At 49.6% G+C, this 21,178-nt stretch overlaps 1 protein-coding gene across 1 annotated transcript in view; it reads right to left on the bottom strand.

Annotated features, from left to right (window-relative positions):
• The window catches only part of LOC149428401 (uncharacterized), a 96,117-nt gene that overhangs the window by 37,463 nt on the left and 37,476 nt on the right, over nt 1-21,178 (bottom strand). Inside the window, exon 3 of the mRNA XM_089667460.1 lies at nt 352-464. Coding sequence (XP_089523586.1) covers nt 352-464 — 113 coding nt within the window. The remainder of the gene's footprint in view (nt 1-351; nt 465-21,178) is intronic.

Here is a 21,178-nt window from a genome sequence, read left to right as displayed (position 1 = left end):
TCCCATGCCCCCTGTGTCGGGTATCATGCCCCCCCACCAGTCCCATGCCCCCTGTGTCGGGTATCCTGCCCCCCCACCAGTCCCATGCCCCCTGTGTCGGGTATCATGCCCCCCCACCAGTCCCATGCCCCCTGTGTCGGGTATCCTGCCCCCCCACCAGTCCCATGCCCCCTGTGTCGGGTATCCTGCCCCCCCCCGTTCTCCTAGAAGCAATAAATAGTAAAAGGACTGAAGGGTCCCAATGGAGACCCTGAGAAGGAGATGTCACCGGAGGCCGACGTGGGGGGCGGTACTGCACTGAGACCTCCACAGACTCTCCTATCTTTATAATGAAGGCCGATGTCATCTTACCCAGTATATGAGGACACAGCGGGGCCCCTGGGTGTGGGGGTCCGGCACTCGGCACAGTCCATACAGAACCAGGTTCTTGCTGAATTTCTTGGTCAGTTCTTCCAACCCGCCAACTGCCAGGAGAGAAAGGAAGACGGCTGGTGAGACCCCCGGGGGGTGTGATCCCAACCCTCATCATCACCCCGAGGACTGACACACCGACAGGAGACCCCCCCGGGGACAGACACACCGACAGGAGACCCCCCCCGAGGACAGACACACCGACAGGAGACCCCCCCCCCCCGAGGACAGACACACCGACAGGAGACCCCCCCGAGGACAGACACACCGACAGGAGACCCCCCCCTAAGGACAGACACACTGACAGGAGACCCCCCCCCCCCCGAGGACAGACACACCGACAGGAGACCCCCCCGGGGACAGACACACCGACAGGAGCCCCCCCCCCCCGAGGACAGACACACCGACAGGAGACCCCCCCCCCCCCGAGGACAGACACACCGACAGGAGACCCCCCCGAGGACAGACACATTGACAGGAGACACCCCCCCCCCCCGAGGACAGACACACCGACAGGAGACCCCCCCCCCCGGGGACAGACACACCGACAGGAGACCCCCCCCCCCCGAGGACAGACACACCGACAGGAGACCCCCCCCCGAGGACAGACACACCGACAGGAGACCCCCCCCCCCCCGAGGACAGACACACCGACAGGAGACCCCCCCGAGGACAGACACATTGACAGGAGACACCCCCCCCCCCCGAGGACAGACACACCGACAGGAGACCCCCCCCCCCGAGGACAGACACACCGACAGGAGACCCCCCCCCCCGAGGACAGACACACCGACAGGAGACCCCCCCCCCCGAGGACAGACACACCGACAGGAGACCCCCCCCCCCCGAGGACAGACACACCGACAGGAGACCCCCCCCCCCCGGGGACAGACACACCGACAGGAGACCCCCCCCCCCCGAGGACAGACACACCGACAGGAGACCCCCCCCCCCGAGGACAGACACACCGACAGGAGACCCCCCCCCCGAGGACAGACACACCGACAGGAGACCCCCCCGAGGACAGACACATTGACAGGAGACACCCCCCCCCCCCGAGGACAGACACACCGACAGGAGACCCCCCCCCCCCGAGGACAGACACACCGACAGGAGACCCCCCCCCCGGGGACAGACACACCGACAGGAGACCCCCCCCCCGAGGACAGACACACCGACAGGAGACCCCCCCGGGGACAGACACACCGACAGGAGACCCCCCCCCCCGAGGACAGACACACCGACAGCAGACCCCCCCGAGGACAGACACACCGACAGGAGACCCCCCCCTAAGGACAGACACACTGACAGGAGACACCCCCCCCCCCCGAGGACAGACACACCGACAGGAGACCCCCCCCCCCAGGGACAGACACACCGACAGGAGACCACCCCCCGAGGACAGACACACCGACAGGAGACCACCCCCCGAAGACAGACACACCGACAAGAGACCCCCCCGGGGACAGACACACCGACAGGAGACCCCCCCAGGGACAGACACACCGACAGGAGACCCCCCCCCCCGAGGACAGACACACCGACAGGAGACCCCCCCCCCCGAGGACAGACACACCGACAGGAGACCCCCCCGAGGACAGACACATTGACAGGAGACACCCCCCCCCCCCGAGGACAGACACACCGACAGGAGACCCCCCCCCCCCAGGGACAGACACACCGACAGGAGACCCCCCCCCCCCCCCGAGGACAGACACACCGACAGGAGACCCCCCCGGGGACAGACACACCGACAGGAGACCCCCCCCCCGAGGACAGACATACCGACAGGAGACCCCCCCCGAGGACAGACACACCGACAGGAGACCCCCCCCCTAAGGACAGACACACTGACAGGAGACACCCCCCCCCCCCGAGGACAGACACACCGACAGGAGACCCCCCCCCCCCAGGGACAGACACACCGACAGGAGACCACCCCCCGAGGACAGACACACCGACAGGAGACCACCCCCCGAGGACAGACACACCGACAAGAGACCCCCCCCCCCAGGGACAGACAAACCGACAAGAGACCCCCCCGGGGACAGACACACCGACAGGAGACCCCCCCCTCCAGGGACAGACACACCGACAGGAGACCCCCCCCCGAGGACAGACACACCGACAAGAGACCACCCCCTGAGGACAGACACACCGACAGGAGACCCCCCCCCAGGGACAGACACACTAACAGGAGACCCCCCCCAGGGACAGACACACTAACAGGAGACCCCCCCTGGGACAGACACACCGACAGGAGACCCCCCCCCAGGGACAGACACACTAACAGGAGACCCCCCCCCCGAGGACAGACACACCGACAAGAGACCCCCCCCCCCAGGGACAGACCCATCAACAGGAGACCCCCCCCCCCCCGAGGACAGACACACCGACAGGAGTCATTTAGTCCATCCGTGACATTTCCTGGCTACTAAATATTCCACCAACTGTTAGTGGGATTATAACAAAGTGGAAGCCACTGGGAACAACAGCCACTCAGCCACCAAGTGGTAGGCCACGTCACATGACAGGGCGGGGTCAGCGCATGCTGAAGCGCACAGTGCGCAGAAGTCACCAACTGTCTGCAGAGTCAATAGCTAAACACCTCCAAACTTGGTGTGGCCTTCAGATGAGCCCAACAACAGGGCGTAGAGAGCTTCATGGAATGGGTTTCCATGGCCGAGCAGCTGCATCCAAGCCTTCCATCACCAAGTGCAATGCAAAGCGTCGGATGCTGTGGTGTAAAGCACGCCGCCACTGGACTCTAGAGCAGAGGAGACCGATCATGCTTCTCTGTCTGACAATCCAATGGACATGTCCGGGTTTGGCGGTGGCCAGGAGAACGGTACTTGCCTGACTGCATTGTGCCAAGTGAAAAGTTTGGTGGAGGAGGGATCATGGTGTGGGGTTGTTCCTCAGGGGTTGGCTTGGCCCCCTAGTTCCAGTGAAGGGAACTCTTAAGGCGACATTTTGGACAATTTCATGCCCAAAACTTTGTGGGAGCAGTTTGGGGACGGCCCCTTCCTGTTCCAACATGACTGCCCCCCAGTGCACAAAGCAAGGTCCATAAAGACATGGAGGAGCCAGTTTGGGGTGGAGGAACTTGACTGTCCTGCACAGAGTCCTGACCTCAACTCCATAGAACACCTTTGGGATGAATTAGAGCGGAGACTGCGAGCCAGGCCTCCTCCCCCGACATCAGTGCCCCTCCCCCGACATCAGGCCTCCTCCCCCGACATCAGTGCCTGACCTGACAAATGTGCTTCTGGAAGAATGGTCCAACCTTCCCATAGACACCCTCCTAAACCTTGTGGACGGCCTTCCCAGAAGAGTTGGGGATGTTATAGGTGCAAAGGGCGGGGCCAACTCAATATTGAACCCTACGGACTAAGACTGGGGGGCCATTAAAGGTCACAAGTGTGGGAAGGCCGGGGGCCCAATACTTGGGGTAATATAGTGTATATACGGGGGGGCGGGGACAATACTTGGGGTAATATAGTGTATATACGGGGGGGCGGGGACAATACTTGGGGCAATATAGTGTATATACGGGGGGGGGGGGCGGGGACAATACTTGGGGCAATATAGTGTATATAGGGGGGGCGGGGACAATACTTGGGGTAATATAGTGTATATATGGGGGGTGGGGACAATACTTGGGGCAATATAGTGTATATACGGGGGGGGGACAATACTTGGGGCAATATGGTGTATATACGGGGGGGGACAATACTTGGGGCAATATAGTGTATATATGGGGGGGCGGGGACAATACTTGGGCAATATAGTGTATATATGGGGGGGCGGGGACAATACTTGGGGCAATATAGTGTATATACGGGGGGGAGGGGACAATACTTGGGGCAATATAGTGTATATACGGGGGGGCGGGGACAATACTTGGGGCAATATAGTGTATATACGGGGGGGGACAATACTTGGGGCAATATAGTGTATATACGGGAGGGGGCGGGGACAATACTTGGGGCAATATAGTGTATATACGGGGGGGCAGGGACAATACTTGGGGCAATATAGTGTATATACGGGGGGGCGGGGACAATACTTGGGGCAATATAGTGTATATACGGGGGGGCGGGGACAATACTTGGGGCAATATAGTGTATATACGGGGGGGGCGGGGACAATACTTGGGCAATATAGTGTATATACGGGGGGGCGGGGACAATACTTGGGGCAATATAGTGTATATACGGGGGGGGGGGGACAATACTTGGGGCAATATAGTGTATATACGGGGGGGGGGACAATACTTGGGGCAATATAGTGTATATACGGGGGGGGGACAATACTTGGGGCAATATAGTGTATATACAGGGGGCGGGGACAATACTTGGGGCAATATAGTGTATATACGGGAGGGGGCGGGGACAATACTTGGGGCAATATAGTGTATATACGGGGGGGCAGGGACAATACTTGGGGCAATATAGTGTATATACGGGGGGGGCGGGGACAATACTTGGGGCAATATAGTGTATATACGGGGGGGCGGGGACAATACTTGGGGTAATATAGTGTATATACGGGGGGGGGACAATACTTGGGGCAATATAGTGTATATACGGGGGGCGGGGACAATACTTGGGGCAATATAGTGTATATACAGGGGGCGGGGACAATACTTGGGGCAATATAGTGTATATACGGGGGGGCAGGGACAATACTTGGGGCAATATAGTGTATATACGGGGGGGCGGGGACAATACTTGGGGCAATATAGTGTATATACAGGGGGGGCGGGGACAATACTTGGGGCAATATAGTGTATATACGGGGGGGCGGGGACAATACTTGGGGCAATATAGTGTATATACGGGGGGGGGGACAATACTTGGGGCAATATAGTGTATATACAGGGGGCGGGGACAATACTTGGGGCAATATAGTGTATATACGGGGGGGGGGGGGCGGGGACAATACTTGGGGCAATATAGTGTATATACGGGGGGGGGACAATACTTGGGGCAATATAGTGTATATACAGGGGGCGGGGACAATACTTGGGGCAATATAGTGTATATACGGGGGGGCAGGGACAATACTTGGGGTAATATAGTGTATATACGGGGGGGCAGGGACAATACTTGGGGTAATATAGTGTATATACGGGGGGGCAGGGACAATACTTGGGGCAATATAGTGTATATACGGGGGGGCAGGGACAATACTTGGGGTAATATAGTGTATATACGGGGGGGCGGGGACAATACTTGGGGCAATATAGTGTATATACGGGGGGGGGACAATACTTGGGGCAATATAGTGTATATATGGGGGGGGGCGGGGACAATACTTGGGGCAATATAGTGTATATACGGGGGGGCGGGGACAATAATTGGGGCAATATAGTGTATATACGGGGGGGCGGGGACAATACTTCAATACTTGGGGCAATATAGTGTATATACGGGGGGGCGGGGACAATACTTGGGGTAATATAGTGTATATAAGGGGGGCGGGGACAATACTTCAATACTTGGGGCAATATAGTGTATATAAGGGGGGGCGGGGACAATACTTGGGGTAATATAGTGTATATACGGGGGGCGGGGACAATACTTGGGGTAATATAGTGTATATACGGGGGGGCGGGGACAATACTTGGGGTAATATAGTGTATATACGGGGGGGGGGGGGCGGGGACAATACTTGGGGTAATATAGTGTATATACGGGGGGCGGGGACAATACTTGGGGCAATATATTGTATATACGGGGGGGGGCGGGGACAATACTTGCGGTAATATAGTGTATATACGGGGGGCGGGGACAATACTTGGGGTAATATAGTGTATATACGGGGGGGCGGGGACAATACTTGGGGTAATATAGTGTATATACGGGGGGCGGGGACAATACTTGGGGTAATATAGTGTATATACGGGGGGCGGGGACAATACTTGGGGTAATATAGTGTATATACGGGGGGGCGGGGACAATACTTGGGGTAATATAGTGTATATACGGGGGGGCGGGGACAATACTTGGGGTAATATAGTGTATATACGGGGGCGGGGACAATACTTGGGGTAATATAGTGTATATACGGGGGGGGGACAATACTTGGGGCAATATAGTGTATATACGGGGGGGCGGGGACAATACTTGGGGTAATATAGTGTATATACGGGGGGGGGACAATACTTGGGGCAATATAGTGTATATACGGGGGGGGGGCGGGGACAATACTTGGGGCAATATAGTGTATATACGGGGGGGGGGCGGGGACAATACTTGGGGCAATATAGTGTATATACGGGGGGCGGGGACAATACTTGGGGTAATATAGTGTATATACGGGGGGGCGGGGACAATACTTGGGGTAATATAGTGTATATACGGGGGCGGGGACAATACTTGGGGTAATATAGTGTATATACGGGGGGGCGGGGACAATACTTGGGGTAATATAGTGTATATACGGGGGCGGGGACAATACTTGGGGCAATATAGTGTATATACAGGGGGGGCGGGGACAATACTTGGGGAAATATAGTGTATATATGGGGGGGGGACAATACTTGGGGCAGGATGGTGTATATATGGGGGGGCGGGGACAATACTTGGGGCAATATCATGTATATACGGGGGCGGGGACAATACTTGGGGCAATATCATGTATATACGGGGGGGCGGGGACAATACTTGGGGCAATATCATGTATATACGGGGGGCGGGGACAATACTTGGGGTAATATGGTGTATATATGGGGGGGCGGGGACAATACTTGGGGTAATATGGTGTATATATGGGGGGGCGGGGACAATACTTGGGGTAATATAGTGTATATATGGGGGGCGGGGACAATACTTGGGGCAATATCATGTATATACGGGGGGGCGGGGGACAATACTTGGGGCAATATCATGTATATATGGGGGGGCGGGGACAATACTTGGGGCAATATCATGTATATACGGGGGGGGGACAATATTTGGGGCAATATCATGTATATACAGGGGGGGGACAATACTTGCGGTAATATCATGTATATACAGGGGGGACAATACTTGGGGCAATATCATGTATATATATGTTGTACTCATGATGGGGGGGTACAGTGGGGGCGATTCCACAGTAAGATCAATGTTAGTGATGGATGCTGGGAACATGTAATGATACAAATGTACCAGGAGGTGGCAGCCATTGTCTGAGAATAGAGCACCAATCCTATGATGGGAAAAAGAATACAAAGTAACAACACAGAATGAACATGTAACATGTAACATGTGGGGGAGAACAGAATACAAAAACCAAAACAGCTTCTAAAAAAAAATAAACTGAGAATCTGAATGCTCCTCCCTCAGGTCAGAAGGAGACCGACCAATCACATTACAAGTCCGGGGCGTTCGGCGTCCTGTGAAACGTTCGGCATCAGGTAGACTACAACCCAAAAACCAGAAACATGGCGGAGATCACGAAGATTGTGTCCACAAACATGGAGATCACGAAGATTGTGTCCACAAACATGGAGATCACGAAGATTGTGTCCACAAACATGGAGATCAGGATTATTGTGTCCACAAACATGGAGATCAGGATTATTGTGTCCACAAACATGGAGATCAGGATTATTGTGTCCACAAACATGGAGATCACGAAGATTGTGTCCACAAACATGGCGGAGATCAGGATTATTGTGTCCACAAACATGGAGATCAGGATTATTGTGTCCACAAACATGGCGGAGATCAGGATTATTGTGTCCACAAACATGGAGATCAGGATTATTGTGTCCACAAACATGGCGGGGATCACGATTATTGTGTCCACAAACATGGCGGGGATCACGATTATTGTGTCCACAAACATGGCGGGGATCACGATTATTGTGTCCACAAACATGGAGATCAGGATTATTGTGTCCACAAACATGGAGATCAGGATTATTGTGTCCACAAACATGGAGATCAGGATTATTGTGTCCACAAACATGGAGATCAGGATTATTGTGTCCACAAACATGGAGATCAGGATTATTGTGTCCACAAACATGGCGGGGATCAGGATTATTGTGTCCACAAACATGGAGATCAGGATTATTGTGTCCACAAACATGGCGGGGATCAGGATTATTGTGTCCACAAACATGGCGGGGATCAGGATTATTGTGTCCACAAACATGGAGATCACGATTATTGTGTCCACAAACATGGCGGAGATCAGGATTATTGTGTCCACAAACATGGAGATCAGGATTATTGTGTCCACAAACATGGCGGAGATCAGGATTATTGTGTCCACAAACATGGCGGAGATCAGGATTATTGTGTCCACAAACATGGAGATCAGGATTATTGTGTCCACAAACATGGCGGGGATCACGATTATTGTGTCCACAAACATGGCGGGGATCAGGATTATTGTGTCCACAAACATGAAGATCAGGATTATTGTGTCCACAAACATGGAGATCAGGATTATTGTGTCCACAAACATGGAGATCAGGATTATTGTGTCCACAAACATGGAGATCACGATTATTGTGTCCACAAACATGGAGATCAGGATTATTGTGTCCACAAACATGGCGGGGATCACGATTATTGTGTCCACAAACATGGAGATCACGATTATTGTGTCCACAAACATGGCGGGGATCAGGATTATTGTGTCCACAAACATGGCGGGGATCAGGATTATTGTGTCCACAAACATGGAGATCACGATTATTGTGTCCACAAACATGGCGGAGATCAAGATTATTGTGTCCACAAACATGGCGGAGATCAGGATTATTGTGTCCACAAACATGGAGATCAGGATTATTGTGTCCACAAACATGGCGGGGATCACGATTATTGTGTCCACAAACATGGCGGGGATCACGATTATTGTGTCCACAAACATGGCGGGGATCACGATTATTGTGTCCACAAACATGGAGATCAGGATTATTGTGTCCACAAACATGGAGATCAGGATTATTGTGTCCACAAACATGGAGATCAGGATTATTGTGTCCACAAACATGGAGATCAGGATTATTGTGTCCACAAACATGGAGATCAGGATTATTGTGTCCACAAACATGGCGGGGATCAGGATTATTGTGTCCACAAACATGGAGATCAGGATTATTGTGTCCACAAACATGGCGGGGATCAGGATTATTGTGTCCACAAACATGGCGGGGATCAGGATTATTGTGTCCACAAACATGGAGATCACGATTATTGTGTCCACAAACATGGCGGAGATCAGGATTATTGTGTCCACAAACATGGAGATCAGGATTATTGTGTCCACAAACATGGCGGAGATCAGGATTATTGTGTCCACAAACATGGCGGAGATCAGGATTATTGTGTCCACAAACATGGAGATCAGGATTATTGTGTCCACAAACATGGCGGGGATCACGATTATTGTGTCCACAAACATGGCGGGGATCAGGATTATTGTGTCCACAAACATGAAGATCAGGATTATTGTGTCCACAAACATGGAGATCAGGATTATTGTGTCCACAAACATGGAGATCAGGATTATTGTGTCCACAAACATGGAGATCACGATTATTGTGTCCACAAACATGGAGATCAGGATTATTGTGTCCACAAACATGGCGGGGATCACGATTATTGTGTCCACAAACATGGAGATCAGGATTATTGTGTCCACAAACATGGCGGGAATCAGGATTATTGTGTCCACAAACATGGCGGGGATCAGGATTATTGTGTCCACAAACATGGAGATCAGGATTATTGTGTCCACAAACATGGAGATCAGGATTATTGTGTCCACAAACATGGCGGGGATCATGATTATTGTGTCCACAAACATGGCGGGGATCACGATTATTGTGTCCACAAACATGGCGGGGATCACGATTATTGTGTCCACAAACATGGCGGGGATCACGATTATTGTGTCCACAAACATGGAGATCAGGATTATTGTGTCCACAAACATGGAGATCAGGATTATTGTGTCCACAAACATGGCGGAGATCAGGATTATTGTGTCCACAAACATGGCGGAGATCAGGATTATTGTGTCCACAAACATGGAGATCAGGATTATTGTGTCCACAAACATGGAGATCAGGATTATTGTGTCCACAAACATGGAGATCAGGATTATTGTGTCCACAAACATGGAGATCACGATTATTGTGTCCACAAACATGGCGGAGATCAAGATTATTGTGTCCACAAACATGGCGGAGATCAGGATTATTGTGTCCACAAACATGGAGATCAGGATTATTGTGTCCACAAACATGGCGGAGATCAGGATTATTGTGTCCACAAACATGGCGGAGATCAGGATTATTGTGTCCACAAACATGGAGATCAGGATTATTGTGTCCACAAACATGGCGGGGATCACGATTATTGTGTCCACAAACATGGAGATCAGGATTATTGTGTCCACAAACATGGAGATCAGGATTATTGTGTCCACAAACATGGAGATCAGGATTATTGTGTCCACAAACATGGAGATCAGGATTATTGTGTCCACAAACATGGAGATCACGATTATTGTGTCCACAAACATGGAGATCAGGATTATTGTGTCCACAAACATGGTGGAGATCACGATTATTGTGTCCACAAACATGGCGGAGATCAGGATTATTGTGTCCACAAACATGGAGATCAGGATTATTGTGTCCACAAACATGGCGGAGATCAGGATTATTGTGTCCACAAACATGGAGATCAGGATTATTGTGTCCACAAACATGGCGGAGATCAGGATTATTGTGTCCACAAACATGGAGATCAGGATTATTGTGTCCACAAACATGGCGGAGATCAGGATTATTGTGTCCACAAACATGGCGGAGATCAGGATTATTGTGTCCACAAACATGGCGGGGATCACGATTATTGTGTCCACAAACATGGAGATCAGGATTATTGTGTCCACAAACATGGCGGGGATCACGATTATTGTGTCCACAAACATGGAGATCAGGATTATTGTGTCCACAAACATGGCGGGGATCAGGATTATTGTGTCCACAAACATGGCGGGGATCAGGATTATTGTGTCCACAAACATGGAGATCAGGATTATTGTGTCCACAAACATGGAGATCAGGATTATTGTGTCCACAAACATGGCGGAGATCAGGATTATTGTGTCCACAAACATGGAGATCAGGATTATTGTGTCCACAAACATGGAGATCAGGATTATTGTGTCCACAAACATGGAGATCAGGATTATTGTGTCCACAAACATGGAGATCACGATTATTGTGTCCACAAACATGGAGATCACGATTATTGTGTCCACAAACATGGCGGAGATCAAGATTATTGTGTCCACAAACATGGCGGAGATCAGGATTATTGTGTCCACAAACATGGAGATCAGGATTATTGTGTCCACAAACATGGCGGGGATCAGGATTATTGTGTCCACAAACATGGAGATCAGGATTATTGTGTCCACAAACATGGCGGGGATCACGATTATTGTGTCCACAAACATGGTGATCAGGATTATTGTGTCCACAAACATGGTGATCAGGATTATTGTGTCCACAAACATGGAGATCAGGATTATTGTGTCCACAAACATGGCGGGGATCAGGATTATTGTGTCCACAAACATGGCGGAGATCAGGATTATTGTGTCCACAAACATGGAGATCAGGATTATTGTGTCCACAAACATGGAGATCAGGATTATTGTGTCCACAAACATGGCGGGGATCACGATTATTGTGTCCACAAACATGGCGGGGATCAGGATTATTGTGTCCACAAACATGGAGATCAGGATTATTGTGTCCACAAACATGGAGATCAGGATTATTGTGTCCACAAACATGGAGATCAGGATTATTGTGTCCACAAACATGGCGGAGATCAGGATTATTGTGTCCACAAACATGGCGGGGGGGCGGGGACACGATGGACCTCTTGGTTTTGGATAGAGTGTGATGGGAACCTCGGTCAGGTTTCTGGTTTTGGCTCCTTGTTAGAGGTTTTGGGTTGTCACCACAACAGGAAGAGAGGAGAAATCTTCATATGGGGACACCAGTTCTGTCCTCACTTTGGAGGGATTTCCTCTCACTTCCTGTTGTTGGCTATGGGCAGGAAGTGAAGGTGAATCTCCAACAGGGGTTCTAACCCCCTTACTCCATGGAGGTGAGGTCCTGAAGCTGCGGATGAGAAGGATCTGGATGGATACATTGTCTGTCCTAATGATGTTCTCGGTGCCGTGAGATCAGAGGGACCCCAAAGACATTTCCTGCACTGATAGCGGAACTCCGGGCACCAACTTCCTGCAGGAGCTGCTATCTCTTTACTATTTATAGATTGGATCATGGCGGATGGCAGAGCTTTCACTATATTTCTTGCACTGCGACTATGAAAGGTGAACCTCATTTATACCTCATATACACAGCAGCTGCACCGCCATTTACCTGCCCACCGTCCCCTGTGTAATCATACAAGATACTCTGTGACTGGATGAGGGGAGAGGAGGCGTGGATAAGAAGAGAGCTGTGAATTGCAGACACAGAGGTTGGCTGTACTGTCCATTCCCCGCCCCCAGCCTTGTCTCTTCATAAATTACAAGGCACTCTGTGATTGGATGAGGGGAGAGGAGGCGTGGATAAGAAGAGAGCTGTGATTTGCATACACAGAGGCTGGCTGTACTGTCCATTCCCCACCCCCGATGTCAGGTGACCAGACAGAGCCCAGGAGAAAAAGCGGGGAGGGGAATTGGGGATTTGATTTTTCCTGCCACTATCTTGTTGTTGAACCTATTAGAGACTTTCCTCCTCCCCCGCATCGGGATCGTTCCCGGCCTTCCTCCTCCCGCACATCGGGATCGTTCCCGACCTTCCTCCTCCCCCGCATCGGGATCGTTCCCGACCTTCCTCCTCCCGCGCATCGGGATCGTTCCTGACCTTCCTCCTCCCACACATCGGGATCGTTCCCGACTTTCCTCCTCCCGCACATCGGGATCGTTCCCGACCTTCCTCCTCCCCTGCATTGGGATCGTTCCTGACCTTCCTCCTCCCGCGCATCGGGATCGTTCCTGACCTTCCTCCTCCCGCACATCGGGATTGTTCCTAAACATCCAACCTTCCTCCTCCCGTGCATCGGGATTGTTCCCGACCTTCCTCCTCCCCCGCATCGGGATCGTTCCCGGCCTTCCTCCTCCCGCACATCGGGATTGTTCCCGACTTTCCTCCTCCCCTCATTGGGATTGTTCCCGGCCTTCCTCCTCCCACACATCGGGATCGTTCCCGACGTTCCTCCTCCCGCACATCAGGATTGTTCCTAAACATCCAACCTTCCTCCTCCCGTGCATCGGGATCGTTCCCGACCTTCCTCCTCCCGTGCATCGGGATCGTTCCCGACCTTCCTCCTCCCGTGCATCGGGATCGTTCCCGACCTTCCACCTCCCGCGCATCGGGATCGTTCCCGACCTTCCTCCTCCCGCGCATCGGGATCGTTCCTGACCTTCCTCCTCCCGGGCATCGGGATCATTCCCGACCTTCCTCCTCCTCACATCGGGATTGTTCCCAACCTTCCTCCTCCCCCGCATCGGGATTGTTCCCGACCTTCCTCCTCCCGTGCATCAGGATTGTTCCCGACTTTCCTCCTCCCGCACATCGAGATTGTTCCTAACCATCCAACCTTCCTCCTCCCACACATCAGGATTGTTCCCGACCTTCCACCTCCCGCGCATTGGGATTGTTCCCGACCTTCCTCCTTCAGTACATCGGGATTGTTCCCGACCTTCCTCCTCTGGTGCATCGGGATTGTTCCCGACCTTCCTCCTCCCGCACATCGGGATTGTTCCCGACCTTCCTCCTCCCGCACATCGGGATTGTTCCCGACCTTCCTCCTCCCTCACATCGGGATTGTTCCCGACCTTCCTCCTCCCACACACCGGGATTGTTCCCGACCTTCCTACTCCAGTACATCGGGATTGTTCCCGACCTTCCTCCTCCCGCGCATCGGGATCGTTCCCGACCTTCCTCCTCCCGCGCATCGGGATCGTTCCCGACCTTCCTCCTCCCTCGCATCGGGATCGTTCCCGACCTTCCTCCTCCCTCGCATCGGGATCGTTCCCGACCTTCCTCCTCCCTCGCATCGGGATCGTTCCCGACCTTCCTCCTCCCTCGCATCGGGATCGTTCCCGACCTTCCTCCTCCCGCGCATCAGGATTGTTCCTAACCATCCAACCTTCCTCCTCCCCACATCGGGATTGTTCCCAACCTTCCTCCTCCCCACATCGGGATTGTTCCTAACCTTCCTCCTCCCACACACCGGGATGGTTCCTAACCATCTAACCTTCCTCCTCCCGCACACCAGGATTGTTCCCGGCCTTCCTCCTCCCGCACACCGGGATTGTTTCCGACTTTCCTCCTCCTGCACATCGGGATTGTTCCTGACTTTCCTCCTCCCGCACATCGAGATTGTTCCTAACCTTCCTCCTTCCGCACATCGGGATTGTTCCCGACCTTCCTCCTCCCGCGCATCAAGATTGTTCCTAACCATCCATCCTCCCTCCTCCCGCACATCGGGATTGTCAGCAACTTTCCTCCTCCCGCACACCGGGAATGTTCCCGACTTTCCACCTCCCGCACACCGGGATTGTTCCCGACTTTCCACCTCCCGCACACCGGGATTGTTCCCGACTTTCCACCTCCCGCACACCGGGATTGTTCCCGACTTTCCACCTCCCGCACACCGGGATTGTTCCCGACCTTCCTCCTCCCGCACACCGGGATTGTTCCCGACCTTCCTCCTCCAGTACATCGGGATTGTTCCCGACCTTCCTCCTCCAGTACATCGGGATTGTTCCCGACCTTCCTCCTCCCGCACACCGGGATTGTTCCCGACCTTCCTCCTCCCGCACACCGGGATTGTTCCCGACCTTCCTCCTCCCGCACACCGGGATTGTTCCCGACCTTCCTCCTCCCGCACACCGGGATTGTTCCCGACCTTCCTCCTCCCGCACACCGGGATTGTTCCCGACCTTCCTCCTCCCGCACACCGGGATTGTTCCCGACCTTCCTCCTCCCGCACACCGGGATTGTTCCCGACCTTCCTCCTCCCGCACACCGGGATTGTTCCCGACCTTCCTCCTCCCACAGTCCCGGACCTTGCTCCTCCTGCCATCAACACTGGACTTCTCTCCCTGAGCTCCACCATGTGAATGGTACGTTTCACATCATTAGAGACTGCAGAGTGTCATTGGCTCCTATCCTGAAAGGCCCCACCCCCTTCTCTGTTCCTTACAGTGGGAAGATCCCGTAGGAGGAGCCAGATGCTGGACCACCCACTTATGATCACTGTCACTGGACACTGATCACCTGACAAAGACGTGTCTGTCTGTCCGTCATCGGGCACAGCTGTGTGTGTGGGGAGAAAATGGCGGAAAGGCACCAGAATCCTGGACAAGAAGAGGAAAAACCGGAATCTGCTGTCCAAACATTGTTTATAAACATTGATCAGACGGGAGATACAAAGTAACATTGTTTATAAACATCGATCAGACGGGAGATACAAAGTAACATTGTTTATAAACATCGATCAGACGGGAGATAGAGATACAAAGTAACATTGTTTATAAACATCGATCAGACGGGAGATAGAGATACAAAGTAACATTGTTTATAAACATCGATCAGACGGGAGATGGAGATACAAAGTAACATTGTTTATAAACATCGATCAGACGGGAGATACAAAGTAACATTGTTTATAAACATCGATCAGACGGGAGATGGAGAGATACAAAGTAACATTGTTTATAAACATCGATCAGACGGGAGATACAAAGTAACATTGTTTATAAACATCGATCAGACGGGAGATACAAAGTAACATTGTTTATAAACATCGATCAGACGGGAGATAGAGATACAAAGTAACATTGTTTATAAACATCGATCAGACGGGAGATAGAGATACAAAGTAACATTGTTTATAAACATCGATCAGACGGGAGATGGAGATACAAAGTAACATTGTTTATAAACATCGATCAGACGGGAGATAGAGATACAAAGTAACATTGTTTATAAACATCGATCAGACGGGAGATAGAGATACAAAGTAACATTGTTTATAAACATCGATCAGACGGGAGATGGAGATACAAAGTAACATTGTTTATAAACATCGATCAGATGGGAGATACAAAGTAACATTGTTTATAAACATCGATCAGACGGGAGATGGAGAGATACAAAGTAACATTGTTTATAAACATCGATCAGACGGGAGATACAAAGTAACATTGTTTATAAACATCGATCAGACGGGAGATACAAAGTAACATTGTTTATAAACATTGATCAGACGGGAGATGGAGAGATACAAAGTAACATTGTTTATAAACATCGATCAGACGGGAGATGGAGAGATACAAAGTAACATTGTTTATAAACATCGATCAGACGGGAGATGGAGAGATACAAAGTAACATTGTTTATAAACATCGATCAGACGGGAGATAGAGATACAAAGTAACATTGTTTATAAACATCGATCAGACGGGAGATAGAGAGATACAAAGTAACATTGTTTATAAACATCGATCAGACGGGAGATAGAGATACAAAGTAACATTGTTTATAAACATCGATCAGACGGGAGATAGAGATACAAAGTAACATTGTTTATAAACATCGATCAGACGGGAGATGGAGAGATACAAAGTAACATTGTTTATAAACATCGATCAGACGGGAGATGGAGAGATACAAAGTAACATTGTTTATAAACATCGATCAGACGGGAGATAGAGATACAAAGTAACATTGTTTATAAACATCGATCAGACGGGAGATAGAGAGATACAAAGTAACATTGTTTATAAACATCGATCAGACGGGAGATAGAGATACAAAGTAACATTGTTTATAAACATCGATCAGACGGGAGATAGAGATACAAAGTAACATTGTTTATAAACATCGATCAGACGGGAGATAGAAAGTAACATTGTTTATAAACATCGATCAGATGGGAGATGGAGAGATACAAAGTAACATTGTTTATAAACATCGATCAGACGGGAGATAGAAAGTAACATTGTTTATAAACATCGATCAGACGGGAGATAGAGATACAAAGTAACATTGTTAACCACTTCCAGTCCGGACACTTTTACCCCCTTCCTGTCCAGGGCAATTTTCAGCTTTTAGCGCTATCACACTTTGAATGACAATTGCGCGGTCATGCAACACTGTACCCAAATTAATTTTTTACCATTTTTTTGAGATAGATAAAGCTTTATTTTGGTGGTATTTATTCACCGCTGGGATTTGTATTTTTTTTGCTATGTAAATGAAATGTCCAAAAATTTTGAAAAAAAGTGTTTTTTTTATAAAATTTTGCAAATAAATAATATTTCATCATAAATCTTAGCCAAAATTTATTCCGTTATCTTTTTAGTAAAAAAAAAAAATCCAAATTAGTTTATAAGCAAAAATTATAATTTTTAAACATTTTTTTTTACATTTTTATTTTATTTTTTTATATTATTATTTTTTATTTTTATTTTTATTTTTTACATACTGTCACCCTAGCAGTACAGTGTCACCATGGTGACACTGTACTACTTGTGGGGGGTGATGAAGATTTTTTTTTTTTTTTTTTACACTGATTGCTTTTACACCCATATAGGATGTAAAAGCAATCATTTCTCTTTCTCTCTGTGTGCATTCATTCACTCATTGAGAAGAACTGAGTGAGCTGTGATTGGTCACATCCTGTCACATGGTACAAGGCTGTTGTGAATAGCCCTGTACCGTGTGATCTCTGTGATCATTCACAGATTTCACACATAGTAAACAATGATGTCACAAGTGACATCTTGCTTACTACTTTGCATGTGATCACTGATTGGCCAATCAGTGATCACATGATCGGGACCTCGTACAGAGGTCCCGTCCGACGATCGGTGTTTCACTGTGTCCGGAGGACACAGCGGGCACCGGATCGCGGTGCTGCGCGCTCCCAGGGAGCGCGCACAAGCAGGGTGCGGGGAGGCCGTTTGTTGACGGCCACCCGACCCTGCACTGCCACCGTCCGGCCGTTTATATACAACGGCCGGTCGGCAAGTGGTTAATAAACATCGATCAGACGGGAGATAGAGATACAAAGTAACATTGTTTATAAACATCGATCAGACGGGAGATAGAGATACAAAGTAACATTGTTTATAAACATCGATCAGAGGGGAGATAGAGATACAAAGTAACATTGTTTATAAACATCGATCAGACGGGAGATGGAGAGATACAAAGTAACATTGTTTATAAACATCGATCAGACGGGAGATGGACATACAAAGTAACATTGTTTATAAACATCGATAAGACGGGAGATAGAGATACAAAGTAACATTGTTTATAAACATTGATCAGACGGGAGATGGAGAGATACAAAGTAACATTGTTTATAAACATTGATCAGACGGGAGATGGAGAGATACAAAGTAACATTGTTTATAAACATCGATCAGACGGGGGATAGAGAGATACAAAGTAACATTGTTTATAAACATCGATCAGACGGGAGATAGAGATACAAAGTAACATTGTTTATAAACATCGATCAGACGGGAGATAGAGATACAAAGTAACATTGTTTATAAACATCGATCAGACGGGGGATAGAGAGATACAAAGTAACATTGTTTATAAACATCGATCAGACGGGAGATAGAGATACAAAGTAACATTGTTTATAAACATCGATCAGACGGGAGATAGAGATACAAAGTAACATTGTTTATAAACATTGATCAGACGGGAGATGGAGAGATACAAAGTAACATTGTTTATAAACATCGATCAGACGGGAGATGGAGAGATACAAAGTAACATTGTTTATAAACATCGATCAGATGGGAGATGGAGAGATACAAAGTAACATTGTTTATAAACATCGCTCAGACGGGGGATGGAGAGATACAAAGTAACATTGTTTATAAACATCGATCAGACGGGAGATGGAGATACAAAGTAACATTGTTTATAAACATCGATCAGACGGGAGATAGAGATACAAAGTAACATTGTTTATAAACATTGATCAGACGGGAGATGGAGAGATACAAAGTAACATTGTTTATAAACATCGATCAGACGGGAGATGGAGAGATACAAAGTAACATTGTTTATAAACATCGATCAGATGGGAGATACAAAGTAACATTGTTTATAAACATCGCTCAGACGGGGGATGGAGAGATACAAAGTAACATTGTTTATAAACATCGATCAGACGGGAGATGGAGATACAAAGTAACATTGTTTATAAACATCGATCAGACGGGAGATAGAGAGATACAAAGTAACATTGTTTATAAACATCGATCAGACGGGAGATAGAGAGGTACAAAGTAACATTGTTTATAAACATCGATCAGACGGGAGATAGAGATACAAAGTAACGTTGTTTATAAACATCGATCAGACGGGAGATAGAGATACAAAGTAACATTGTTTATAAACATCGATCAGACGGGAGATAGAGAGATACAAAGTAACATTGTTTATAAACATCGATCAGACGGGCGATAGAGAGATACAAAGTAACATTGTTTATAAACATCGATCAGACGGGAGATAGAGAGGTACAAAGTAACATTGTTTATAAACATCGATCAGACGGGAGATAGAGATACAAAGTAACGTTGTTTATAAACATCGATCAGACGGGAGATAGAGATACAAAGTAACATTGTTTATAAACATCGATCAGACGGGAGATAGAGAGATACAAAGTAACATTGTTTATAAACATCGATCAGACGGGAGATGGAGAGATACAAAGTAACATTGTTTATAAACATCGATCAGACGGGAGATGGAGAGATACAAAGTAACATTGTTTATAAACATCGATCAGACGGGAGATAGAGATACAAAGTAACATTGTTTATATACATCGATCAGACGGGAGATGGAGAGATACAAAGTAACATTGTTTATAAACATCGATCAGATGGGGATACAATGTAACATGGTGTATGAATCCTCCCCCCCCCCCCCCCCATGACTCGGTCTGGTACTATTTGCGGACGTTGCTGCTCAGCCAGGGGAGGATTATATTCGATCTCTCAGTATATGAAGGACGATCTCAGCAGGGAACCCTCTTGTTTGCACCGAGTGAAGTAGGAAGTTCCGGCAGAATGTCCCTCCATGAGGGGGACACGGGGGGGGGACACAGGGGGGGGCACAGGGGGGGACACAGGGGGTTAATCCCCCCTCTGCCTTTCCTCCCAATGTGGCTGCACATTTTTCTGTCCAGCCCCGCCCTCTCTGCCCTAGCCCCGCCCCTCCAGACATGGCTGGTATCCAGGCCTCAGAGTCCAGCAATCTGTCATTAATTACCGATCGTTACATAAGAAGCTGGAGGAGACCGGCGCATTCCACACCTATCCCCGGACCACCGAGGGTGGACTCCGCCCACTGCGCTCTGCAGGGACCCCCACCCAACAGTGGTGTCTGAGTTCTAGGTGGGGAACCCCTCATATTGGGCACAGGGATGGTGGGAACCCCTCATAATGGGCACAGCGGGTGCACAGACCCAGGGACTCAGCACAGGGATGGTGGGAACCCCTCATATTGGGCACAGCGGGTGCACAGACCCAGGGACTCAGCACAGGGATGGTGGGAACCCCTCATATTGGGCACAGGGATGGTGGGAACCCCTCATAATGGGCACAGGGATGGTGGGAACCCCTCATATTGGGCACAGGGATGGTGGGAACCCCTCATAATGGGCACAGC

Source organism: Staurois parvus, unplaced genomic scaffold (assembly GCF_062004578.1).
Source record: "Staurois parvus isolate SC_StPar_1 unplaced genomic scaffold, SC_StPar_1.0 ptg003263l, whole genome shotgun sequence".
Lineage (NCBI taxonomy): Eukaryota > Metazoa > Chordata > Amphibia > Anura > Ranidae > Staurois > Staurois parvus.
Note: the sequence above shows the minus strand (reverse complement) of the source record. Positions and strands in the feature narration are given on the sequence as shown.